General features: G+C 39.6%; 4 protein-coding genes and 1 long non-coding RNA gene across 10 annotated transcripts; 3 read left to right on the forward strand and 2 right to left on the reverse strand.

Moving 5' to 3' along the window:
* Positions 1-698: 698 nt before the first annotated feature.
* LOC6045080 (zinc finger protein 181) lies at positions 699-2,229 on the reverse strand. Its single transcript, XM_001862431.2, has 4 exons — positions 1,994-2,229; positions 1,237-1,932; positions 1,003-1,175; positions 699-936 (listed from the first exon to the last, which is right to left on the reverse strand). The coding sequence occupies exons 1-4, from the start codon at positions 2,126-2,128 to the stop codon at positions 888-890; spliced, it is 1,053 nt and encodes a 350-aa protein (XP_001862466.2). The 5' UTR covers positions 2,129-2,229; the 3' UTR covers positions 699-887.
* Positions 2,230-6,670: 4,441 nt separating this feature from the next.
* LOC6047684 (zinc finger protein 311) lies at positions 6,671-8,048 on the forward strand. The gene is made up of 4 exons (XM_001864679.2): positions 6,671-6,922; positions 6,986-7,597; positions 7,658-7,830; positions 7,900-8,048. The coding sequence occupies exons 1-4, from the start codon at positions 6,788-6,790 to the stop codon at positions 7,949-7,951; spliced, it is 972 nt and encodes a 323-aa protein (XP_001864714.2). The 5' UTR covers positions 6,671-6,787; the 3' UTR covers positions 7,952-8,048.
* A 1,184-nt stretch (positions 8,049-9,232) lies between these two features.
* LOC6047683 (B-cell receptor-associated protein 31) lies at positions 9,233-21,089 on the forward strand. 3 transcript variants are annotated; one of them, XM_038252761.1, is made up of 4 exons: positions 9,233-9,457; positions 9,560-9,866; positions 20,105-20,406; positions 20,497-21,089. In XM_038252761.1, exons 2-4 carry the CDS (start codon positions 9,638-9,640, stop codon positions 20,674-20,676), a joined length of 711 nt encoding a protein of 236 aa, XP_038108689.1. In that variant the 5' UTR covers positions 9,233-9,457; positions 9,560-9,637; the 3' UTR covers positions 20,677-21,089. The 3 variants fall into 3 exon arrangements, with proteins under 3 accessions (XP_038108689.1, XP_038108688.1, XP_038108690.1); XM_038252760.1 differs by having other exon boundaries at positions 9,235-9,457; positions 9,618-9,866; XM_038252762.1 differs by having other exon boundaries at positions 9,235-9,457; positions 9,618-9,866; positions 20,108-20,406.
* Positions 11,399-18,642, reverse strand: LOC119766817 (uncharacterized protein DDB_G0287625-like). 4 transcript variants are annotated; one of them, XR_005277154.1, is made up of 3 exons: positions 18,300-18,642; positions 17,755-18,015; positions 11,399-11,973 (listed from the first exon to the last, which is right to left on the reverse strand). XR_005277154.1 is itself a non-coding variant. In XM_038252758.1 (2 exons), the coding sequence occupies exons 1-2, from the start codon at positions 17,511-17,513 to the stop codon at positions 11,949-11,951; spliced, it is 1,269 nt and encodes a 422-aa protein (XP_038108686.1). In that variant the 5' UTR covers positions 17,514-17,515; the 3' UTR covers positions 11,399-11,948. The 4 variants fall into 4 exon arrangements, 2 of the variants coding, with proteins under 2 accessions (XP_038108686.1, XP_038108687.1); XR_005277153.1 differs by lacking the exon at positions 17,755-18,015; XM_038252758.1 differs by lacking the exons at positions 17,755-18,015; positions 18,300-18,642 and adding an exon at positions 16,270-17,515.
* Positions 21,090-24,654: 3,565 nt separating the features above from the next.
* LOC119767591 lies at positions 24,655-25,341 on the forward strand. Its single transcript, XR_005277604.1, has 2 exons — positions 24,655-25,052; positions 25,107-25,341. It is a non-coding gene; the product is annotated as an uncharacterized LOC119767591 (long non-coding RNA).
* Positions 25,342-26,226: the final 885 nt, after the last annotated feature.

Raw genomic sequence — 26,226 nt, forward strand, 5'->3', positions numbered from 1 at the left:
CCCATTTACGATCTTATTCCGTTAATGAATTTCAAGTATCTAGCTAATTCTTCAAAATTAAGATATGGAAAACTCTATGTCCACATCTCAAAACTTTACGTATTCTACGCCATTCCGATTATGTCTGTGACATAACTACTTTGACTTTTAATTTTGTACTTTTAATCCGGCTGAAACTTTTTTGAGCCTTCGGTATGCCCAAAGAAGCCATTTTGCCTCTTTAGTTTGTCTATATAATTTTTCATACAAACTTGGCAGCTGTCCTTACGTTAAGAATGTTTTATGAAAATTCAAAATCTGTATCTTTGAAGGATTTTAAATCGATTTAGTGTCTTTGAAAAAGTTGTAGGTATGGATAAGGACTAAACTGAAAAATATGATACACGGTAAAAATTTGATTTTTAATTTAACTTTTGAAAACAAACACTATTTTTATTTTTTTATATTTTAGAAGACTTGAAGTCTTCCAACTCTGAAATTTCCAAGTTGTGCAGAAAATCTTTGACCGAGTTATGAATTTATTAATCAATACTGATTTTAAAAAAATAGAAATATTGGTCGCAAACATTTTTCAATATAATTTTTCGATTTAAAATCAAATTTGCAATCAAAAACTAGGTAATTTGTGTACATGTACTTAGTTTTAAGCACACCATTTGGGCATGGGTGCCTGTTGGTGTTAAACAAATAAACAACAATAAACAACAATTCCAACTTTTTTATTGTGCCAGAAATATCGAAACCACATGTTTATGAAATTATATCAGGACAAGTAACTCAACAGACGTTGATGGTTTCGAACAGTTTAATTAACATCGTTATTCAGGGATCAATCAGTCCAACTCAAAATGCGTTCACCAAACTTCGGTTTCTTTGCTTCCGCTCGTTTAATTGATCTTTCCGTGGACTTTATGCTTGTGCTGGCTCAACTGCTTCCTGTTATTGAGAAAAGAATCCAATCAGATCAACGCGTCTTACCGGTTTTCTATCCATTCCACTTACCGAGTGACGTAAGCCCTTCCGCAAGTTTCGCACGGATGCTTCCGATCGGGATGGCTGGTGCGCATGTGCTCTTCGATCAGCTTCCGGTGCTTGAACACGCTGGTGCATCCGTTGCAGCTGTATCGATAGCTTTTGGAGCGTTTATGGATTTTGCCACATTCGCGGTTGAGTTTCTGAAATTCAGCGAAATATGAAATAAACTTCCACCTCTCCGAGTATGTACCAGTAACCCACCCGGTGGGCCCAGAGTTTAGACGGGCAGGTAAACTTTAGGCCACACGCACGGCACCGGTACGGTTTTTCTCCCGTGTGCAGGTTCATGTGATACTTCAAATTACAGCGCTTGGTCAACGATTTGTTGCAGATTTCGCAAAGATACTTGGTAATGGTCGAGTGAAGATCCAGGTGCTTCTGTAGATTCAGCACCAAATGGCCACACTTGGGGCACTTTTGGCGGCCGGCCTCGGTCTTTGGGGCAATGTCGGTTGACAGCGATTCCTCAATTTTTGCCGCCGCAAGCTCGATCGAGGCAATTGAAATGTGCGATTCTTCCGAAAGGCGCCTTTTGACCTCTCGTTTCGGTTTAACCTTTCGGTCCTCGTTGATCGAATGGCGCCGCCGGAGTTGGTCATCATTTGTCAAACGCTGCAAAAGGTAGTGCTTCGCCGGAACTGCTCCGTTGGCCACATTCTTGGTAGGGACCGCCTTCGGTAAAGCCAACGGCTTGTCACCGCCACCGACCCGCCTAACGTCCTGCGTCACAGATCTAGCGCCAAGACCATCAACGCTCATCCGGATGTGCTGCCGGACCAGCGAGCCAAACATCCGGTGGAACTTTCGGTTCGCGTTCTGGCAACTCACCACGAAATGATGATTAATAACGATTCTGGACCGGCACTGTTGGCAAATCAGGGCGTCCGCGTTGCTGATCTGCAAAAGAAAGGAAGTAACTAGAAACAGTCCCCGGCAGACCACAGAGCAAGGAACCCACCTCTATCGCTGTGCAGTCGTAGATCTTTTCGGCTAGATCGGGTGTACCATCGCCGAAGATCGGACACAGCTCGAACTGGGCGGTCGCGCACAATCGGCACAGACGCTGCTTGCCGGACGTCAATCCGTTGACCATCGCGGAACCGATTTTGATGGGGAACTTCCAGAAAACAAGCCCAAAACATGAAACGCCCACGCGGACGATGAATCACTGGTGGACAGTGTTGCCGATTTGTAAACAAAGCCAAACTGCTCGAAAAAAAAACAAGTGCACTCTGAACTATTTCGCTTCGCACAAATCCAAATGACAGATTGAAAAAGGGTAAATTTTACACATTCCACTCACGAAATATTCTAGCAGAGCTGGTTCTGTCAGAATCCTGCTAGAACGGTGGAACATTTCTGCTAGAATGCTGTAAGAATATCTGTTAGAATCCTGCTAGAACGTCGTGACTGGGTTTTATCGTTTGTTAGGGTTAACTTGTTTTTAAACACGCACATCTGGATTTTATCTTTAGTAAGTCAAATATAGAAGTTTATGCAACAAGTTGCAAAAAGAGGATTTTTTCAGCACGAGTCGTACATTTATCCAACGAGGTTCACCGAGTTGGATAAATACGAAGAGTGCTGAAAAAATCAAGTTTTGCAACGAGTTCCATACAACTTTTTTTTGCAATTCCAAAAAACACACACTGAGTGAAATTTTATGTCAAATTTTCATGTATTTTGTCAATAAATCGTTTAAAAAAAAAATGTTGAAAAGTGTTACTTTTCAAAACAAGTGCTGAAAAGTTCAACTTTTCAGCACCCATTTGAGTGCTGAAAAGTAGAATTTTTCAGCATTTGTTTTGAAAAGTGTTACTATTCGATTATGTTATTTTTGGTACAGAAAAGTAGGCTATTTCGTCGTTCAAGAATGACAGGAAAAGTAAGTAGTTTCACGACGGAATTGCAAAAAATCATTTTTTTGTTGAATCAATGGGAAACGACAAACCATTTTTGCCTTCCTCACCTCACTGAGGCAAGGCTATAAAATCACTCGAAAAATGAACTTCTTAAATACGACTCCTAGATATACCTTCACGTATACCTATCGACTCAGAATCAAATTCTGAACAAATGTCTGTGGGGATGTGTGTAGACATGATTTTTCCACACGATTATCTCAGAACTGGCTGTACCGATTTTGGCCGGATCCGCCTTATTCTGTTCGTTTTGGGGTCCCCTAAGACCCTATTAAATTTTATTCTGTTTAGTGAAGTACTTTTAAAGTTATGCCAAGAAAAAGTTTTTTGTAGCTACAAAATGGGTGATTTTTGCACTTTTGCATAACCTCAAAGGCCGGGTCTTTTTGCTTTTGACTTTTTGACCACGCGGGGATTGGCAGCCACACCCCTTGCATGCGTATCGCCCGGTTGCCACATCGCTTAAGCAGTGTCTGCGTCTCTTCTGGAAAAAATATGTATTAATTATGTTACTGCATCATTTTGTCTCGACAAAGATTTACAAATATATTACTCATGAGACTTTTCACCTTTATTTTGAAGAGTTGGTAAAAAAGAATTGATTGCTGCAAATCAATAATCAATAAAAACAAATGAAAAAAATTAAAAAAACTCTTAAATCAATTTGTAAATACCACCTAAAATACAACATGAATGCGAGGAAGGCACCAACCACCTTAAGGTGGATTAAGTAACGTTTTCATTGCAGGAAATACTTTTGTCGAGTTGAGATGAATCAAGTTTGAGTTTAAACACTTTGTTGAATCAAACCTCGTACAGGCTGCAGCTACAGCTGCAGATCGTACAAAATATTTATCTGCGTGATTATTGCCTTTTCTGCTTAAAGGCTAGTATGCAGATCGGAAGGAAAGGTCAAGAAACAGCTTTACGAACAGCAGAACAAAAGAGAGGAGCGATTGCTTGGGGCTTTTCTTCACCTTCTCTGACTTGCTCGCGCTGCCACTGCTGCCCATTTAATTTTTTTGACCGGTTCCTTTCGAAATGCGTATATCGCTTATAGGCTAGTACGCAGACCGGAAAGGGGTCAAGAAACAGCTTTACGAACGGCCGAACAAAAGAGAGGGAATGTTTTCTTGGGGATTTTCTTCACCCTCTCTGACTTGCTTTCTTGCTGCTGCCCATTTGAAATTTTTCTTGACCGATTACTTCCGAAGTGCGTACCTTACATATAGCGGTCTACGCACTTCGGAAGGAACCGGTAAAAAATCCAAATGGGCAGAAATCGTTTCCTCTCCTTTGTTCTGCTGTTCGTAAAGCCATTTCTTGGGAGGTGCGTATAGGCCCTAAAGTGAAAATTGTGGCACATGGCTGAAGTTTGGAATTTTACAACTTATATTAATTTATGCTAAATTTCAACATTTAAACACGAATCTACAGCAAACGAACAATGTATGTCTGATGTAAAGATCCTTCAAAAGATGCGTCGACGGTTGGTGAGTGCCTCGAAATACTTGTCAAAATTGAGAGACCCGATTGCAAGGAGGAAGTCTGGCAACACTGACCGGACGTGGTGTTGCTGGAAATCGGGCTGGATTGTTTTCGATTTTTTTCGTTGTTATAATCCAGGTTTCGAGTCAAAAAGTATATCGATCGCCGGAGAAGTGTCCCGTCCATTCGAAAAAGATGGAGTTTAAGTGAAATTCTGACGTTTTAGTGCATTTTGGAGTGATTAAGTTTTAGTTCCTGCTACGGCTTCGCTGGAATCCAAGGCATTTTTGACATGCATTTCGCATGTATTGGTGTACGCCGGAGCATGGAAGAGCTTGAGAACGTTGTGATCCCACTATGGTTGTGTGCGTATAGACAGCGCAAAGAAAACGGTTAGGGTGATACTAAAATTGAATTTGGAAGAATTGGCCGAAAAAAATGAAAAAAAGACGATTTAGGCGAAAACAAAGAAATATGGGTTGACTCGTGTGTGAATTTCCGCTGTAAGATTTTTGTGATGGGAATTACCTAGTGTTAACTGTCTGCGAGCTAGTGTATGGCTCTAAGATTGGCTGCTGCAGCGACGGGTTGCTGTTGAGGTTTGTCGTGTAACACACAAACGTCGGCTGTGTGCTGGTGTGGTGACGAGCAAGCGCATCAACTGACGAACGTGTTTGGGTGTGAATGCTGAGAGGAGCTTTTGTGGAGAGAAACACTGTTTTTTTTTTTTTTTTTTTTTTTTCATGGTGGAGGGGTTCGGGAGATGAGCTGGGGTTTGTGCAAAGGATGAAGTCAACTATGCGGAAAGGAGTACCGACACCGCGGGGGAAAGAGTGATCCAACATATTCTCCAGTGCCTTTGTTTTGGTGAAAGTTTGTTGACAGCGCTTATTAGTATCGGGGAAAATTCGCAAAAAACAAACGAAATGAGCAACAAATTGTTAGCAGTTAAAGGTGGGCGCAAAATTGAATTGCGTTAGTGTTAGTGGATTGGGATAATCAGGCTGGTATGCAGTAGGAAACTCTAACGGCATCGGAAGGGGACGTTGGAGGCAACCTGAATTTGCTATGCTGAGCTGCAGCGTTTGCTCGGCTCAGGCTGTGCGTAAGCGGCAGAGTTGAGCCTGTGCTGACAGGAGCTTTCCAACCAGGATGCGGCTGATGCATGGGCTGATGCTGGTGAAAAAGCGTTGACCGAGAGACTTAATTCAGAACGGTAGGGACTAAAGAAGCTGTTATTGGAGGTAAGATTTTTTTCCTGTTTTCAGATTGTGTTGGCGTTCTGTTTATTTATCAAGGTCAGTCCACACTTTTTATTTTTCAATCATATTTCTGTGTACGTTTTGCGCTATTTTTTTATCAGCTGAATCGGACTGAAATTTTAATGTTTTGTGTGAATAAAAAATTTGTATTTTCAAAATAATTATTTTAACATTATCTCATCAACAGAGAGCGAGTTGTGGCGCTATAACCATGGCAAATAGTGTCCAGGGCATTTGTGGAAATACAATGTCCCATCCTCGAGGGTCCTGGAGCACCAAAACTTCTTAGCATGGTGCTCCCAACGATTCATTGCTCTAAAAACAGGAACGTGAGCGGGGATCCCCACGTTTCTTCCTCCCCAGATTCAGAACTGTATTGCTGTTTGAACATTCGTGTTCAAACTCAATCCAATTCAACGAATCATCTTTGCGGTAAACTTTACGCAGTTGGCCTGGCCGCTTTAACGTTTTGTGATGTTTCAAAGCAATTTATTGCATTGGGGCACTGCAAATGTTAATAATGACAAGAGGATGCTAGGCGTTAATCAACCTAAGGCATTTTCCAGGATGCCCTCGAAAGACTGGCTGCGCTAGGGTTAGATTAGATTAGATTAGATTAGAAAATTGAGAGACCCGATTGCAAAGACTTCTATGTCGTAAAAATCCTGATGTCTTATTGGTTGGGATAGAGTTATCTAAGCCCGAGCTCACGCACACTAGCACCCCATTTGTTTTGCTGACGGGTACAAAATTTAACCTCAATCTTTTTCGTGTACATACACGCAATACATGCGCACGTAGATAACTCTATATAACTCTATAACTCTAACTACCAATCGGGTATTTCATTCACCCAAATCTACGTTAAAATCACTTAAACGAGACATTTCTCTGACTTACCCAATCCTGAGCAACATAAGTCCAATAAAAACAAAATCTGAGTGATTTGCGATATGAGTGTATGTAAGCAGTTTTACGGTTCCCGCGTGGGCGTCATCGTTGCCGAAGGTCGCTGCCGCAGCTTTGGAAGGCCGAGTTACGTAGAATCGCAGGAATCCAGGCGCCAAGACCGATTCCGTAATGTCCAACGGGTTGCTTTCCGAAAGGCAGCGCCTGTGCCGGTTGTGTCTTACCAACCAGGGCGAGATGTTCCCGATTTTTGGCGGCGAAATACCCGATTTGGCCGAGAAGATTTACGACTGCACTACGGTAGAGGTAGGTTCCCAGGGGGGTTCTGGACGTTGAGAATGGTTGAGGAGGATTGTTTTTTATTTGCAGGTCTACAACATTGGCGGTCTTCCGGCCCTAATTTGTCAGCAGTGCCGGGCAAAGATCGTCATTTGCAACAGTTTCTTGCGGAGTTGTCAGAAAGTGGACCGACTGTTTGGACCAAAGTCCCGGCAGCACGAGCAGCCAAAGGTCCCCGGCAAGGTTGTGACCAACGGAGCCGTTGTTCCGGCCAAGAGTCCCGTCTTGGATCGCTTGAAAAATGATGACAAACTTCGGCGCCAATCGGCCAACGAAGACCGGAAGGATGACATCAAACGCGTGATCAAGAAACGCCTGTCGGAGGAATCACACGTGGCCAACACTTCGATGGAGCTGTTGGCGGTCAAAATTGAACAATCGATCAAGAACGAGCTTGACCAGCAGATCGAGGTGGACGGGAGGCAGAAGTGCTCCAAGTGTGGGCTCTTGGTGCATAATCTCCGCCAGCACAAGCAACTTCACGCGACGGTTGGCAAGCACGTTTGTGGAATCTGTAACAAGACTTTCCCGAAGCGATTTCTGCTGAAATATCACGCCAACTCGCACACGGGAGAGAAGCCTTACGAGTGCCCGGAGTGTGGCCAACGATTTTCCTCCCCGACAAATCTCTACAGGCACAAGGTGAAGATTCATAAATTGCAAATAAATCGTTGAAACTAAACTACCAGCAAAACTTTTCAGCAAATTCACAGCGGTTCCGGCACCTTTCACCGCAGCGAGGAGGACCAGCGGTTCCACTGCAACGTTTGCCACTGCGTGTTCAAGCACCGGAATCTGATTTTTTCACACATGCGCGCCTTCCATCGCGAGCGGAAGTTCCCGTGCGACACCTGCGGAAAAGCGTACTTCACGCGGTAACACTTTGAATTGGGGAGGAAGTCTTTGGGAAAATTTAATCTAATCTGTTTTTCTTTTCATTTCAGCGAGTACTTGAATAAGCACTTGAGATTGGTTCACCGTTCTTCGGATAAGTAGAGATTACGACCGCTTTGCAAGAATTTGTCAAACTTACCGCAATACTAGATAAGCGACGCGACTGAAATATCAAATGAATTCTCTGTTTATATCTTAAGTTGATGGATTTTGATTTGTTAAACTTCGCTATCGAGATTGGAATTAGTTGAATAATACTAAACCGACACAAAATTTGAAAAATAAATTTCGACAAAATGCATATATCATGGTTTGAGCGACGGTGCGTGCACAGGGTTCTTGGGAGAAAAAAAAATGAAAAGATTAAAATATTTAAAAAATCAAATGCTGAAATAAAACAAAACACAAATTTAAAAATTGATGAATATCCAAAAAACCGCATTATGAATAAACAAATCTAATATTTTAAAATTCCGAGTAAAGTTCAAAAATTTTAAAGTTCTGTAATTAAATTTTAAAATTTACAAATGCTTCAACGGTGCCAGAGCTTTTGCACCCAGATTTTTTTTACAGACATTTTAGTATCTTCACAACTACGGAAACTATCGAAATATTTGTTTATTCATCTCCTAAAGTACTGTCCACAAAGTTTGCCCCACACAAAAGTTTTCGCGAAAAAACTGGATTTCCTCTCGATTTCTAGAACAAAGTACTGGATGTTGTAGGTTATTCTGAAAGATCACACGATTTTGAACCAAACTCAATAAGTTAAAAGCGATGAAAATGCATATGCGACATTTTCGCGATCAGGGGCAGTTAAGGACCCTATTGCTGATAAAAATGTCAAATCGAATTGGCTAAAACCGATGTAACTGACGGAAGATTAAACGTTTAAAATGCAAAAAAAAAAGGTTTGGCAAGAAAGACGTTATTCAACTTGAAAATGATATTTTCTGTCTCGAGATGCAATCCGTTTTTTCTCAAAAATAATTTCCAAACGGTTTAAACATTTTGTGCTTGTAGTGTCCTGTCAAAACTGCGTAAAAAATACTCCCTACTTTAAATTCACAGTGTTTACACTGTAACTGAAAATCGCACTTTGCTGAGTTCGTTTTCGCACTTTTTCATAGAGTTATCTACGTGCGCATGTATTGCGTATACGTACACGAAAAAGATTGAGGTTAAATTTTGTACTGGCCAGCAAAACAAATGGCGTGCTAGTGTGAGTGAGATCGGGCTTAGATAACTCTATACGCGATAACACAAAAAAGTGTAATCGTAGTTGAACTGAAAAATCAATTACAGTGTACGGTTGCAGTTTTGACACATGTCACGCGAATCCACGCACACACCTTTGACACGTACATGGTAAATAAAAATAAAACCGTGACTCAATCGCGCTTTCAATCATTCCCTCTCGTTCCGTTCAACTGCAAGCAAACTAGAAAAAGGTGCAACTCCTCCGTGAACATTTTCGTCGTCATCGTTTGTCAGATTTTTGTCGCGAAAGTGCACCAAAATCGTAGCGATTTCCCGGGCTGCAATTTCATCATAAATCTGTGACGAATTTCGTGTTGTGATTTTTCTTTATCTTCGAATTCGATTGGAGTGAGTATTTAAGCTTGTTCCGGAAAGGAAGAAAGTTTATTTGAGCGAAAACAAGCCGGCAGGCATTTTGTCTAAAATAAGCCATTTTTGTGTTATTTTTAGAAACTTGCTTTGAAAACAGCGATATTAATCGAATTTAACCTTTTTCGCCGGAACGCAGAACCGTTTTCGCCAGCCAACATGAGTCTGGTGTGGAGTTTGATCGCGTCCTTCCTGTACGTGGAGATCTTCATCGTGCTGATGCTGGTCCTTCCGGTGGCCTCGCCCCAGCGATGGCAGCGGTTCTTCAAGTCGCGCTTCCTGGCCATGTTGAGCAGGCAGGCACAGACCTATTTTTACCTGCTGCTGTTCGTGCTGGTCCTGTTCCTGCTGGAGGCCATCCGGGAGATGCGCAAGTACTCGCATAATGGTAAGTTTTAGGAATTTTAATAATAAGCTCAAAATGATGCTAAATCAAACACTTGATAAGCCATCTGCTCCTCAAATCAATTATCGTCTTCCGTTCTTCCTACAAAACATAATCAAATACCACGTCAGTTTGTGTGCGAAAAAAAAGTGGAAAAGGTGTACAAAGCTATGCTATTTCGTCATGCCCCAAAGCCGCCGCAAACCGGTTGTGATTCATCGGCATTGGGATCTCGTCAACACTTACCAGACTTTGAGTTTGCCTTTGAGCTGCCTCAGCATGGATTCATTAGCTGATTGCAGCTCAGCTGTACAAATAAAATTTGAATAAAGAGATTCTTCGAATATTTTTTTGACTGGAGCATACACAAACATTGTTTGCATTCCAGAACATATTAAAATTGTGATTAAGTTGCATCTACAAACAAATTTACGTTGGTTGATATGAAAGTAATTATTCCAAATTCAAAAGTAAAACAGATTGGTCAAACCAATGTTAACGGATCATAACGGTCAGGACCTCGCATGTACATTTTGAATCAAATTTTATGCTGAAATGCAGGTTATTTTTCCAAATACATTTACCACCATTTGGTTCCCTCGTACAGATTCCGTAAATACACTCCAACCCCGATGGTTTGACACCAACTGTTGTCAAACGAACGGGGTCACTTTTTAGTTTGACACCCCTTTTACACGGAGTTCACACACACTACCAAACGTTTGTTTTGATTGTGTGCGTAAGCGCCGTATAAACTAAAAAAATGTCAAACGAAAAAGTGACCAACCACCGGGGGTTGAGTGTATTTCTGGAGTTTTTTTTTAAAAGGTCCAATAAACCAAATTTTCAGTTTTTGCTTCGAAAAACCCCAAAAAGCAAAAACTAGAAATTTGGTTTATTGGACCTTTTCAAAAAAAAAAAAAAAACCTCCAGATTTGTTGGCTGTCTTTTCAAGAGTGCTAGAAAAATATTCGAAAATCTTTATTCTGAGAAGTGGTTAACTAACCGGTCAAACCAGGAATTTATATATTTTGTCCCGGTTTTCTCAAGATTTGTAAATAGAGATTTTCACATTTTATTATTGAGCTATTCCAGCCCAAAACAGGAAAAAAACTCGACCCTTTCCGATGTCAATATAACTTTGTATACGTGTTATCCTGAGCTAAAATAAGCCTCTGTGCCTCTTAAACAACTTAACTAATGATTTCCTCTTATACTAAGCTTGCCGGGCATCGGTACCTATATGGATCCAGTTGCACTCGAGAATGAAATGCAAAATGCTGCCAACGACAAAGCTCCAAAAATACTATTTAGGCTATAAACTTACCAACAACAAGCACACTCATTTATGCCACTTACTGACCAAAAAGATCAAATTTAATCCACTTTTGATCATAATTTCTATTTTGCGAGACCCAGGGCTCCGGCGATGGCCTGATATGAGCTACCGAACAACATTGGCAATATGGCGTCGTTTGTTTACCAACTAATACGAAGAAGTCCGGATTTTTAAGAAAAGATGTGCTCGGTTTGAGTTCTAGATGATAAAAGGGAAAGATTTATTCAACCTCACAGCGAAGTCATTTCAGAACGTTACACTCTACGTTTGACATTTGCGTTCTAATTTAGTACAACGAACGAGGGTGTACATAACAACTCCTCCCTCTTTTAGCAAGAAAGATTTCTAATGAATACAATTCAATTTAGTTAATTTATCTGAACGAATTTGTTTTTTTTTCTAATTCTCTGATATCACTTTTAATGATTATTTAATTTTAAAAAAAATCCTAGTCTTCTGAATTCACTAATTATATTGATAATTCAAATCATGAATCGGCTTTCTGAGCCTTTTTGATCTTCGTGGATACCCTTCAGGCAATTCTGCCGTAAGCGCACTTCTTTTTCTTCTTTTTCCTCCAGCCATCACCGGAAATCCTCGAAATTCTTCTTCTGAACTAATATCTGCTGCAGTCGTACAAACTGCTTCCTCCTCGCCCTCGTATTCGCCGTGCACCACCGGAAACAGGTGCACATTCGGGCGCTCCTGACGCTCGTGATGGGGTTTAAGCTGCATCTTGTGGGCCATCACCCGAGCGCTTCCAACCGACACCTGGAATAAGTTTTGGAAAATTGTTTTAGAAAATGTGCTCTAATCCATTTGTTTGGGATATGCGCATTATGGTTTTTGTACCATACAACATCCCCTGGAATCAGATCTTTTAAAAGTCCTTAGAAACTTCCACATCCCTAAGACAATCATCTAGGTTTTCATCAGGCGAGGATTGTTGCTTGAGAAGATGCTGCTTATAATTGTTTTTGGGATTAAGTAAATCAAGCAAAGTTTTAGGTTTATAATTGAACACCTTTTCCGCAGGAAGTTGCCCGGTACTAGAAACTACATTGTTCCTATAATTCATCAAAAACAAACTAATCTGGTTCTCCAAATCAATCTCAGCCATTGCAGGTTCTAGTAAAAACTTCTTTAAAACATCCTTCGCAGTTCTCACCAACCTTTCAGCTTGGCCATTACTAGATGGATTATATGGTGGACTTTTCAACACCTTAATGCCCTGTTTTTCAAGAAATGAAACAAATGCATGAGAATTAAATGGAGGACCGCCGTCCGATACCAAAACATCTGGTAACCCAAATCTTGCAAAATATGCAACCAATTTCTGCAATACTTTGGCACAATCCGTACCTTTCTTCATCCACTCAATCTCTAACCACTTTGTGTTTGAATCCACAATCAGAAGAAAATTGCTATGAGAAAAATGGAAAAAATCAATATGTATTCTACTAAATGGTCTTGTTGTTGGAGTCCACTGAGACAAAGTTTTTGGTTTTGGCACCACTGCCATGCTAGCGCATACATCACAAGTTGAGACAAAACTTTCAATATCTTTGTTTATACCAAACCAATAGACATGTTTTCGTGCTAACTGTTTCATTTTCACTATCCCTGCGTGATTGGCATGCAAAAGTGTCAAAATTCCGCTTTGCATTAAACGTGGTATTACCACCCTGTCCTGATACAAAACGCACCCTTCAACTACTTCCAAATCTTTCTGATTTGCAAAAACGTCCATTAAGCGTTTGTCAAACTTAAGCGGCCAACCATCACGCAGATAGTTAATAATTTGTTGTAAATAAACGTCGTCCTTTGTCACCTTCGCAACCATAACATAATCTATTGGCAATGTGTTACTGAAATTTATGCTCCGAACAAAATCTTGATCTAACTCAGCAGGCACCGCCTGCTCCAATGGAAATCGCGAACAAAAATCCGCATTTCCCATTTTCGCAGAAGGCCTGTATCTGAGCTCAAACTTGTATTAATAATTTCGAGAAAAATTAGAATCCTGCGCTCAAATTAATCGCCGCAGAAAGATATCGTCGCAACGAAAAAAACCAAGAGAAGGCAAGGGAAAGTAGGCTAAGACAAAACAAAATTGTTGACATAAACTGGCAATCTGAGAAAATCGTGAGGGCTTGTTCGGCTGGCTGACCATTTTCGTAATGGTTGATTCTGCCCGCGGTTGTCTGGTATCAGCGCCGGACGCAGTGGCCAGCTTGGTGAGAACCAGTCTCCGTACCGGGTCGGATGGACGCTTAACGGACGTTGCTGGCACTTTCGGGCAGGCTTTTCCCTCGTTGCCGAATCTACAGCACAAGCATCTGCTAAACCGGACATGTCTAGAGGGGATCTTCTTAGATGGCTAAGACCAGTGGCCTGAAGGCGTCATCCTTGAACTTAATTAAGATGTGGAGAACCACACGGGACTCACACTTAAACCCAAAACGGACTTGAACTCGCGGAACCTCCAGGTTCCACCACTGGTACACTACCGTAGTGACCCACGCCGCAACCGAGCCTCCTGGAGCTCGGCGACACCCAACAAGCAGAGCAACGAAAGGCGCCTCGCCAATTCTTAACCAATACGTGGCCACAGCGTGGCCTGGCGCTTCATGCGCGCTGGCATCAAATCGGGCCCTACCAACCGGATATCGCTGTGGCATGCGATTCTACGGAAGTCCCAGCAGCTCTGCAAACTGGGGGCAACGGATAACCTTCACAGAACTCCTCCCCCTCTCCGGTGGAGCATAAGCCGTATCACCGCTGTTCGTCCTGGTCCGGACGGACTTGTGGCGGTCGTGTGCGCCAAGGGTTCCGTCGGGTGCTTGCTACTCACCAACAACCTCTCACCAGCGAACAAGCCGATGAAGACTCGTGTCACCCAGCTAATCGGATACCTCCCAAAATGAAGAATGAAGTGCAAAGCTAGCTCGTAAGAAGTGTGAGATGTAATTGAGAAGTTTAGATTAAATTTAAATAAAACCTGGACTCCATTGGCGGCCGGTATGTTGGGGCAGAAAATAAATTGTGACCCTAAGGGACCACATTCCGTGCTCAGTTGTGTACATGGCCTTGAGACTTGCTTCTCTCTGCTCACTAAAGTCTTTACCACTGCCCCAAGATCTTACTACGCTATTATTAGTACTAATTGTTTGTGATAGATGTACCTAGCCCCGACCAAACTTTGTAACCACCTCTCAGCTAGTAAATCGCCTCATGGAATGTGATCGTAAATCTGTTCGCTCGGCCTGATTGTTTTCCACCACCCGGAAGTAGTTTGTTTAATTCCCTTGTGTGGACTGGGCTGCACAAAGGTGTCTCGGCGTAATCACCTTGCAATTGAAATAAGTAGATCAATTTATGATTCAATACAAGTTTTATTTTTTCTAAAAGAAACGGGTTCAGTACGAAAACAAATTAACATAAATAAAAATTTGGGATGAACTGACAGCAATAGAAAGCGGAAATCAAAACGATTGCTACGATGGATTGATAAAAGCTTGCGCTCCTATCTTAGAGACCCCTTAAAGATAATCACCAAAACTGATTATTTCTTAGGACGCGCAATAAATGGACAGCTCCAAAATATAGCGTTGAAGTCTCGTTACAAATATTGAGTTTTTGCCCTCCTTGCCGAAAATCCCCAGCAAGGGTTTGTGATCAGTGTAAGCAATAAACTCTTGTCCAAATAAATATTTATGAAATTTCTTAATAGTACAAACTAATGCCAAAGCTTCCAAATGCAGAATTGGATACTTTTTTTGTGCGTCATCTAAACTAAAAGAGGTAAAACTAATTGGTTTTTCAACCTCGTCAATTACATGAGCAATTACTCCTCCCAGACCATAGCCCGAGGCGTCAGACACCACAACAATTTCTTTATGGGGATCATAAAACTCCAAAATATTGGCTTTAATCAAAGATTGTTTACTTTCTTGAAATGCCGTGTCACAATCATGACTCCAGACAAATTTAACATTTTTCCTCAACAAATTGTAGAGATGATACAACTTGGAAGACAAATTAGGCACAAATCTGTTATAATAATTAATCAATCCCAAATAAGACTTTAGTTCATGTACATTTGTAGGCACTTTAGCTTTTGTATAGTTGAAATTTTGTCAGGGCTGGTCATTAAACCTTTCTCCCCAATAATATGTCCCAAATAATTTAATTCAGGCACAAAAATTTGCACTTTTCCCAATTTACTTTAATGTTTGCCTTCGCAAGTCTGTCCAAAACAATTAACAGCTTCTGACGACAATCATCAACATTCTCTCCTGCTATTAACACATCATCCAAGTAACAGAAAACATTTTCAATGCCACCCAATATTTGGTCCATGACAAATTGAAAAATTGACGCACTAGGAGAAGCCCCCTGTGGTAAACGGTTATATGTAAACAAACCTTTAATAGTATTAATAACCATAAATTTTCTGGATCTCTCCGATAAAGCAAGTTGAGTATAAGCTCCTCCAAATCCAAACAACAAAAAACCTTGCAATTTGCCAATTTAGCAAATAAATCACATGCAACCGGCAAAGGATAGGAATTTGGAACCAACACCTTGTTGATTGAGACCCTGCAGTCAATCACCAATCTAATCTGATTATCTTTTTTCATTACAACAATAACAGGAGACGCCCAGTCACTCGACTTTACCGGAGTAATCACATTTTGTTTCTCCAATCGATCTAAATAAATTAAAACTTTCTCCCTTAACCTGTAGGGTACGTCATAAGCCTTTTTAAAAATGGGCACATCACTCCTCAAAACCAATTCAGCTTCAAAACCTTTAATAGGAGTAGAAAAATCCTTAATGAAAACCTCACCATAATCATTTTTAATTTCCTCAATCAATTCTTCACGTTTTGGTGTAGTTAAACTATTGACTTGTTCATCAACAATCAAATTGCTAGAAAAAAATTGCCTCCATTGAGAGAAGAAAATATCCAACCAGTTCCTGCCAAAAAGTGGAATAAATTTAAAGTTTGAATTCAAAATAAGAAGCTTCAAAACATGTCTAGAACCATTAAGCTCAACTAACACATCTGTTTCTCCCTCAATTTCCAGCTTGTTTCCGTTCACCACCAAAAGTTGCTTATCACATTGTTTCAAAGGTTTGTCAAAAAGAGTAAAATATTGGCTCTTGCCCATCACAGTAACCGTAGAACCACAATCTACTTCCATCGACACCAAAATATCATCAAGTTTGACATTCATCAAACATGGCTCACTAATCTTATTAATGGACTCCACACACATACACTGCAATTCACCTGAGTTCCATTCGGAGTAACTATCATCGCTGTCACTTCCAGCCATGTCGCCAGCTGTTGTCAATCGACCCATCATGTCCGTGAGCTGCTTCTCTGAACTGGTTCCAGGTTTCGCTAGATCTACAAATTTGACCACATCACGCTTCAAATTCTTGAGAGTAAAACACTTGCGTTTCACATGGCCAGGAACCCCGCAATATTCACAGACTACCCCAGATTCCTCTTCTAACTCTGGCTGAGAACCTTGCCCATATCTATTGTTTGATTCATTATTTCTAAAATTTTTGTTATTGTAACGGTTCGGTTGTTGATTGTTTCTGTTGTTGTTGTTTGTGTGATTGTCATTGCGATTATTGTATTGTGTGTTGTATCTGCCAGAATAACGATGATTTTGATTACGATGATAAAAATTGTTCGCATCACGTCTGTAGTTATTATTATTGTTGTTATTTTGTGATTGTGAGTTTTGCCTAATGTACGGACGAAAACCTAATCTCTCATGCACCGGTCTACGAAAGTTGTTCACTTGCCCAGAAGAACGAAAATTACGTTGTTGTGGAGAATATTGATCGATAAACCCGACAGGAAGATTATAATAATTGAAGTTGTTGTTGTTATTGTTCAATGCATGCGCGTTATCCCTGGCTATATTCCACGTCGTAATTAGTTTATCCATTTTATCTAACGTTAAACCTTCCTCCTTTAACAACATTTCCTTCAACCGATCATCCCTTAAGCCCGCCAAAATGCGGTCTTGGATGGCCACATCACGAAAGGCACCGAAACCACAGAAATCGGCCTGCAGCTTGACGGCCTGTACAAATTCTTCTGCCGTTTCGTCAGGCTGCTGATTACGCAGACTCAACCGGAATCTTTGAACAAGGTCAGGTTCTACCCTATCTAGCTTCAATTTAAGTTTGGCTTCAATATCGTTGAAGGTAGCATTGGCCAAATCCTTCTCATTATAGATCGTTTTAAGTTGAGTAAATAGATAAGGACCGCATAAATTCATAAAGTGAGCTTTTGTTTTTAGAATCTGTCACGTCATTACCGTCGAATGTATATTTCAGACGGCAAATCCAGTCCGAAAACGAAGAACCCTTGCGGAACGGCTCGATGGATGAAACCATTCCTCCTTGGCTCATTTCAACAAACTTCAATCAATAGTTTTTTAAAAAATCCAAAAAAAAAGCACAAGGAGACCAATTAGTCTGGCTCAAAATCAATATATATATAGGTTTGAAGTGACTCACCCACACAGCGGCAACTTAACCTCAAAAAATCAGCGCTTCCAGGTACTGCAACACGTGGCTCGTTCCCCGCTCACCCGTAGCGACAGAAATCACCAGCCGGTCACCTATCAGCTTCCGACAACGTCGAAATCACTTGGTTCTGTTCCGAAATCACCGGAAGGACAATCCACCGCCTCGTTGATGATTCCCGACACGTCACAAAAGGCAGAACACACCGCCCCGGCCAGAAAACACCAAAATGTCCGGCTCCTTTGATCGACCCTGTTAAAACAAAAGATTACACTCTTATTACTCTTGAAACAAAGATGTTAGACCTGCCGTAAACAGGCAGTCGTTAAAAATTAATTATTGTTATAGTTTCAATAATAAAAAAGAGGTTCTACACCACGAACACTGCACTTTTTTTTTGCTTAACCGTCTACAGAAAACTCCAAAAAACCACTTTTTCCACGCTCCGCGTCAGGGAAAGAAAACAAAATGGCTTCTCTTTTGTCTGCCCCTCGTGCGATTCCTTTTGTTCTTTCCTTCGTCAACTTGCTGCTTACCGACGTGTTCACACGGACAATTCTGTATTTTCTGGACAAATCGATTATCACCGACTGTCTTTTCACACGGACCAAATCCGTAGTCTTCCGAGACAATCGATTATCACCGACTGCCTTTTTCACACGAAACAAAAATTCCGCTGCTTCACGGGCCAATCAGTTATCACCGATTTCCCCGGTAACCAAAGTAAAACTTCTCCCAAATTTTCCTCCAACCGATGCGCTTGCCTACACCGATTTCCACCGAGGAAAACTGAGAAAACTCTTTTTTCCTCGTCGCCAATTAATACGAAGAAGTCCGGATTTTTAAGAAAAGATGTGCTCGGTTTGAGTTCTAGATGATAAAAGGAAAGATTTATTCAACCTCACAGCGAAGTCATTTCAGAACGTTACACTCTACGTTTGACATTTGCGTTCTAATTTAGTACAACGAACGAGGGGTGTACATAACACCAACATGAGTTTGTTTGTGGACGAACCGAAACATTTACTTTTTTTTATAAATTTCTATAACCGTTGTATACTATTTTCAAAACCTTTCATAATATTTAAAATTTCGTTAAATTGTAGAACAGAAAAAATATATTTAAATTTCTCAATTTAAACCGCTTTTATCGCGATTTCAAGCAAGATTATGCAGCAAACCATCGTACCTTTAGTTTATCTTTGATTTTCAAACCGGTTTGCTGTAGATTCTTGTTTAAATTTTGAAATTTAGCATAAATTAAGATAAGTTGCCAAATTGCCAACTTCAGCCATGTGCAACAATTTCCACTCCACCCAAGCGGGAAACCGATAATGTGGTAATTCTCGGTTCCAGACTGTCAAAATTCCAAAACGTCATTGCCAATCTTCGGTTCTCTGCTTTTGTGCGTGTTTGAAGTTTCGGGTCGAGACTCTGGCGAGACCATTTTTCATCATTTTGTTGGCACACATATCCACACGCAGGATGAGTGCTTAACTGCTTAACAATGGCTTAACGAAAATCGCCATCAATATCTTTTCACTTGCGCTAACGTTTTCAAAGCGCTTAAGATACAAAATTGCTTCCCTAGTCACCCACTTGAAAAATAATCCCGAAACATGAAAATAATTAGCAAGCGCCATCAAAATAACAAACGCGTCAAGTCTTTTGACGTTTGACTTTTGACGACCCATTCCAATCGAAGGCTGAAGAAAACCGAGCGAGAAGCGAAGGCAAATGAAAAACAAAGGCTGGTCACCAACACCACCAGCAGCGCCTGCTGGAGTGAGCCAGTGATGCCAGGAAACTTTCTCTATAAATGCTACTTTTCGTGAGTGTTCACTTAAAATTTCATCACAATTGGCTAAGCAGACTCAAAAGAGCGCTGGAAGAAAAAACAACTAAGCTGAAAATAGAAAAATGGGCGTGGCCCAATGCATTCTCGTTTGATTAGAATACATTTTGGATTTTTTTTCAAATGCTTGTAACAGGAATAGAATATATTTTAGTAAAAGTGAAAGTAAACAGAAATGTTCACAAAAAGTTGCTTTAATCGTTGGTGTACTTGGTTTTAGTAAATTTCAAGGAACACTCCAGATTGTCCAGCATCATTCATACACGACCGCTTATTAGGCCTAAAATGGGTTTATTTCCCATACATAGTTTTTTTTTGCCATGTTTCATCTCCTCTCACTTTTGTGGGTGAAAGATGTTTAGTAGCGAAACACGAGATTTGTTCTCAATCTCAGTATAGTAATATGTTTAGTCTCTATACTTTTTGTTTTTGTACGCAAAAAAAAAATCATATCTTTGTTCTGTTTAAAAAACTCCTCTCCTTCAGCAGAACCCACCGCCGAGCAGCACCTGAACGTCGGAATGCAGCACAGCATGCGGCTGTTCCGGGCCCAGCGCAACTTTTACATCTCCGGCTTCGCCATCTTCCTGTGCATGGTCATCCGCCGGCTCGTTTCGCTCATCACGACCCAGGCCCAGCTGCTCGCCCAGTCCGAGGCCTCGATGAAGCAGGCCCAGAGTGCCACCGCGGCCGCTCGCAGCCTGATGACCCAGCAGAAGGACGGCGACGACAAGCCCAAGGACGGTGACAAGCCGAAACCGTCGGCACCGTCCGCCGACGAGGTGAAGGTAAGGGTGAATCGCAACATTTTTTTTTGTTATCTTTTGTTAATTTGAAGAATAGATAAATTAAACCGTGCTGTTATCGTTATCGTGCAGGTTGATGAGCTGAAGCAGCGCATTGCCGAGCTGGAGGGAGAGCTGACCCGCGAGCGCAAAGACAAGGAAGCGATGAAGTCCCAGTCGGAGAGCTTGAACCGCGAGTACGACCGGCTGACCGAGGAGTACAGCAAGCTGCAGAAGCGAATCGCCATCACCAGCAACGACAAGAGCGATTAAGTTTGAGCAGCTTGGCGCCAGACCAAATTTTGTTAAACTTAAGTTTTTGCTACTGGTCTTTTGTTTCGAAAATGGTTGAAAATCTTAATATTCATCATTCATCCAATAGTTTGGGAACATCCTCTTGATGTAAAGCAACTCAATGCACGCGTGAAAGTGCGCGAAATTAAAAACAAATTAAGCACGCACTCACCTTAAAATCGACTCTTATGACTGTTTAGAGAAGCTGTGCTGTTTTTGTAGGGAAACAAAAAAATAAAATATAATTCGAACTATTTAGCCACACGATCTAAACAATACGACACACATCCCAAATAGATTACAAATTTAGTGGGGATTAACGGGAATGTTAAAAATGGTAAGAGAACTCTGTAATTTAACACATGATGGAATAAACCTCTTAAATTAACAAATCTGTTTTTTTTTCCCATTTTGAAGGACGATTGTTTTTACTATGTACCTTTATTTGAATCTGTTATTTTACCCTTTCGTATTACAACAGGGTGGCCACCAGATTTCGATTTTCAATTTCCCGGTTTTTTCCCGGTTTTCTCCCGAGACCAGAAGGAATTTTCCGGAATGTTTTTAAACCAAATTACAATGTTTTTTAGGCTAACGTTAATATCATCATACTTTTTGAACGCATACATTTGGTTCAAAGTTTGAATTCCTCAAGAAAGCTTTCAAATCTTGAGTAAAAAGTAAGTAAGTTGTAAACGAAGCCGTTTTTATCTGTTATCAATCAAACCTCTAATTTTCAAATTATTTGATTTTTTCATCAAAAGTCGTTTTTATTTTTTTAAATAAGATAAATTATTAATAGAATTTATTAATTTTGTAAAATAGATTTACAAAAATACATTGTTATCAACATTGATGTAAATGCTTGTTAATTTTCTTTGAAAAAAGGTTTTGTAAATTCAAAAAGAACAACTCTCCCAAGAATTATCAATTTCTGTGATTTTCTTTTTGTTAAAATTATTAGAGCGAGTTGTGGCGCTATAACCACGGCAAATAGTGTCCAGGGCATTCGTGGAAATACAATGTCCCATCCCAGATGGTCCCGGAGTACCAAACCTTCTTAGCATGGTGCTCCCAACGAATACAACCAAAATCTCGGAGCGTATGGTGGTGTGTCCCCACGCTTCTTCCTCCCCTGTCGATTCAGAATTGTGTTGTTGTTCGAACACTCTGTGCTCAAACTCAACCCAATTACGAGTCATCTCTGCGATACGGCTTTACGCAGTAGGCCTGGCCGGTTTAACGCTTGTGATGTTTCAATGCATTCTAATGCAATGGCGCACTACAAATGTTAAAAAAAGACAAGAAGAGTGCTAGGCGTCATCTAACCTAAGGCACACCCTTCGAAAGATTGGCTGCGCTAGGGTCTGATTAGATTAGATAAGATTTTCTTTTTGTTAAAATTATGTAAGTACTTTTTTATAACCAAAAAAGTCTTTTTGCATCATTAGTCCAAACAAAAATGTATACACTTTGGCAGCTGCGCATGAAAAGTGCCATAAAAATGTAAAAAAAATCGATACCTTGAAAGTTTTTTTTAGAATAATTACTTTCTAAAAAACCCAAAACACATAATGGTAAAAACAAATAAAAAATTATCGTGCTGTGATTTTTTCAACAACACATAAGGCGGGTACACATTTTATTTAAAGTTTTTGTTGCCCCGAAAAATCAGGGGACAAAAAATTATTATTTTTTTTTTCAAAAAACATCAAAATTTTAATGGAAATTTAAGTGCAATCAGCTGAAATCAATTTAAAATGCATTCCCTTGCGTCTTGAATCATTTTTAAGCATGTTTGGGTTGATTTAATAATCCCTTGAATTTTTGAAAATTTTCGATCTTTAGTTTTTTTTCGTTATTTTTTTTGTTTTCGTCAAATCTTACATTTTGTGTAGACTAATGATTGCAAAACAACTGAACTAGCGTAAAATGCATTTTTTAACACTTTTTGCATTCAAATTTTGAGACTATGGCTTGTTCCTTGATTTTTTTTCAGATTTAAACAAACTACACATACTTTTTTGAAGTTGTAGCTATTTAAAATTAAAAAATAACTCTATTTTATCTCTAAAAAGTCAAATGGTTGAGAAAATTACAGCATTCTTTTTGAACATTTTGATCCATTCTTTTGTTGCTAAGATACAGGCCAAGAACAATATTTTAAAAGAGTGTATTTTGTGTGACAATTTGAAGGAAAAGTCTTGATCTTTAAATTTAGAGAGATATTTACTGTAATGTTGTTTTCGTACCATGATATCCATATTTTCCACTTACAAAAAATTCTAATTTTAATTTTATGCAAAAGTAATATCTTAGCAAAGATGGGGTAAATGTCCGCCATTACGGGGTTTGTCTTCCGGACCCCCTGAGACCGCTCGTGGTACCACCAGGAATACATGTACCCCAGGTTGAGAACCGCTGGTAGAGCAAACATTTTGCTTTATTAAAAAAAACAAATTCGCCTGGTAAAAGTATCATAGGATACAACAGAAAAAAAAATCCATGGCCAAGAAGCATGAGTCTATCACACAAATTCAAACATAGATTTCGCGAATTCTTCATTTAGAATAACAGGAATAATATTCTTATTGAGAAAAGAACATATTGAATACATTAAAGAGGCTTTTGTCAAATTTTATCGAAATATTCCCGTTTTGTCGGTCGAATTCCCGAGTTTTTCCCGGTTTTCTCCCGGTGGATAAAAATCCCGGTTTTTTCCCGGTTTTCCCGGTTTTTTCCCGAGGTGGCCACCCTGTATTACAATTATCAATCATCAATCATCGCGTCAATACTTCAAATATGTACTTTGAATTCTCATCGAATTCAAGTTGAATTCCAACCAGTTCGGATTGAGCTTCATTGTAAATGAGTTAAACCTTTATCCACACAGTCTTTTTTAGTGTCTCCAAAGTTATCCCATAAAAATTAAACGATTTAATACTTGCTGCAAGACATCACACTGGCTAACTAAAATTGGCCTGATGTTGAGCCAACACAAGGTTACTTAATAATAATACATTTTGTCCACTGTGGTTAGAAAGCCTCAATGCGATAAAAACTTGTAAAAAATGTAACACACTGAAACCTCAATGGTTTGACAGCAAATTTTGACAAACGAACGGGGTCACTTTTTAGTTTGACAACCTTTTACACGGAGTTCACACCACGGGTATGCTAACGGCAGCCTTCTTGGGCGGTGCACAGTCAAAACCAAAATATTGTTTTTATAATTAAATTATTTTTTATAATATAATTTCTGAATTACTGTAGTAAAAGTCAAATTACACAGTAGTTAAGTTAAACGTGTCATGTGATAAAAGTACAATTTTAAATGAGGTCACCGGCCAATGAGTGCATCTTTTTTGGAATATATAAAAAATTAAAAAGGGATTAAAAAAATGACGGGAATTTATAGACTTCAGGTGGTAGATGGTGATTTTCACTTTTGGGGCAATGACTGCCAATGATGGTTCTGAATTAACCCTCTACACCCCAACCCCGCCTTTAGACGGGCTTCGATTCAAAAAATCGCCAAGAATCAATTTTTCAACCAATTTTTGATCTTTAAAAAGCATTGGAAAGAAGAACTCTTAAAATTTTAGAAAATTTTTGGGTTGGAAGTTTTAGTTGTTTTGTGTGACTTTGCCAATGTTTTCAAAAATGTCAATTTTTTAGGGGTCAACTTTGGCTGTGTTTTTTACTAACATTTCCTATATTTTTAGTAAAAAGAAGTATGCAGTAATTTTTGTAGTGTCCCAGACTATGCCTCTACGCATTTATTTACAATTTAAATAATAATGGTGCCATTTTATAGCCGAAAATTTGAAAACCAAGCGAAAAATTGAAAAAGTGGCAATTTAGTTTTAGTAAAATTTGAATGGTTGGTTGCGTATTTAATTGAAAAGTGCATTTTTTTTAATAATTCATCACCTCCATTTTGGCCGCCTGGAATTTAAAAAATTTAAATCACCTTAAAGTAACACGCACAAAAATTGTGTAAGTTTGAATGAACAAAACAGTTTATTAAAAACAACTATCACGGTTTGTAGACACCACAAACACATTTTATAATTTCAATAATCAACGTTTTTCGGTTTGACCAACATTTTGCTGTCTGGACAAACATGTTTGTTGTCTGAACATAAACCCCTTTTAACGTGTAAGAAAAATAAACAGTGTATGTTTTCACTTCAACTTCAACAACAAGATGGCCGAAGTGAAAAATGTCGAATTCTGGGGATGTTTGCGAAATAGCAAAGTATGTATTTTATTTGATATTTAATTTATAAACAAATTGTTGTTCCAGTGATATACAACTAGGCTGGTGGAATCCTGTGGAAACTAGGTAAAAGGTATGTAATTTAATTATTACGAGGAATTTGATTTTTCAGAAGTTCCTTTTTCAGAAAACATGGTGCAACTCCAGCAGCTGATTTTCCTATTCAGCGTCCCGCGAAAATGACTATCAAATAAGCGTGGCCGGAACTCTCCATAATGTGTTGTAATTTTGAGTGAAAAAAGTTAAATAAACCTCATCGAAAAACCTAGCTTTTGTTTACCTATATTAGGAAGACAAAGAAGAAGAAGAAAAGCCTCCCCAGATTTTTTTTATTCTAATAAAAATGATCTTTGAATCAACAATCATGGTTGTTAATTCATCCCAAATGATTATTATATTTACAAACATGCTGGGCCGTGGCAATGACAAACATGTTTGTTGAAACCACAAACATGTTAGTTTGAATTTGGCAAACATGTTTACTGGCCTCGAGATGACAATCGTGTTTAGTAGCTGTGCCCAACATTTTGCCACGTTCACAATCAGATTTTTCTGCGTGAAGAAGAGTAGAGTGGGGCAAAGTTGCGCACCTAATGGTAATCGTTCTGTCGCTGGTGATCATAGAATATTTTTGATTCGTTGTATATAGAGTTATCTACGTGCGCATGTATTGCGTGTACGTACACGAAAAAGATTGAGGTTAAATTTTGTCCGGCCAGCAAAATCAAATGGTGCGCTAGTGTGTGTACGCGAAACGTCATAAAGCTCTATAGGTACCAAATGGTACCCTCCCGGTGGTTGGAAACTTTTTCGTTTGACACTTTTTTAGTTTGTACCCCGTTGGTTGGTCAAAGTCAAACTAAAAAGTGACGAACTGTTACTTTTTACACGGCGCTCACGCACACTATCAAAACAAACGTTTGATAGTGTGTGTGAACTCCGTGTAAAGGGGTGTCAAACTAAAAAGTGACCCCGTTAGTTTGACAACAGTTGGTGTCAAACCATCGGGGTTTGAGTGTACTAGGATTTACCTCAAATCTTTAAGGGATAGCAAGGTAATTGGCTAGGCTAAACACTAGTTAAATAGTTTCAAAGATTTCGTGAACCTGAAGTTTTGTAAACCTTATTTTGTAACCTTCAAATATTAGATCAAAATGGCTCAAAACTGACTTTTCTCAATAACTTTCACAAACTTCAATTTTTTTCTCTTAATTTTTGTAAATACATCAAATTGGCCCTAAACAAGT

The sequence above is a fragment of the Culex quinquefasciatus genome, chromosome 2 (genome assembly GCF_015732765.1).
Source record: "Culex quinquefasciatus strain JHB chromosome 2, VPISU_Cqui_1.0_pri_paternal, whole genome shotgun sequence".
Taxonomy (NCBI): Eukaryota; Metazoa; Arthropoda; class Insecta; order Diptera; family Culicidae; genus Culex; species Culex quinquefasciatus.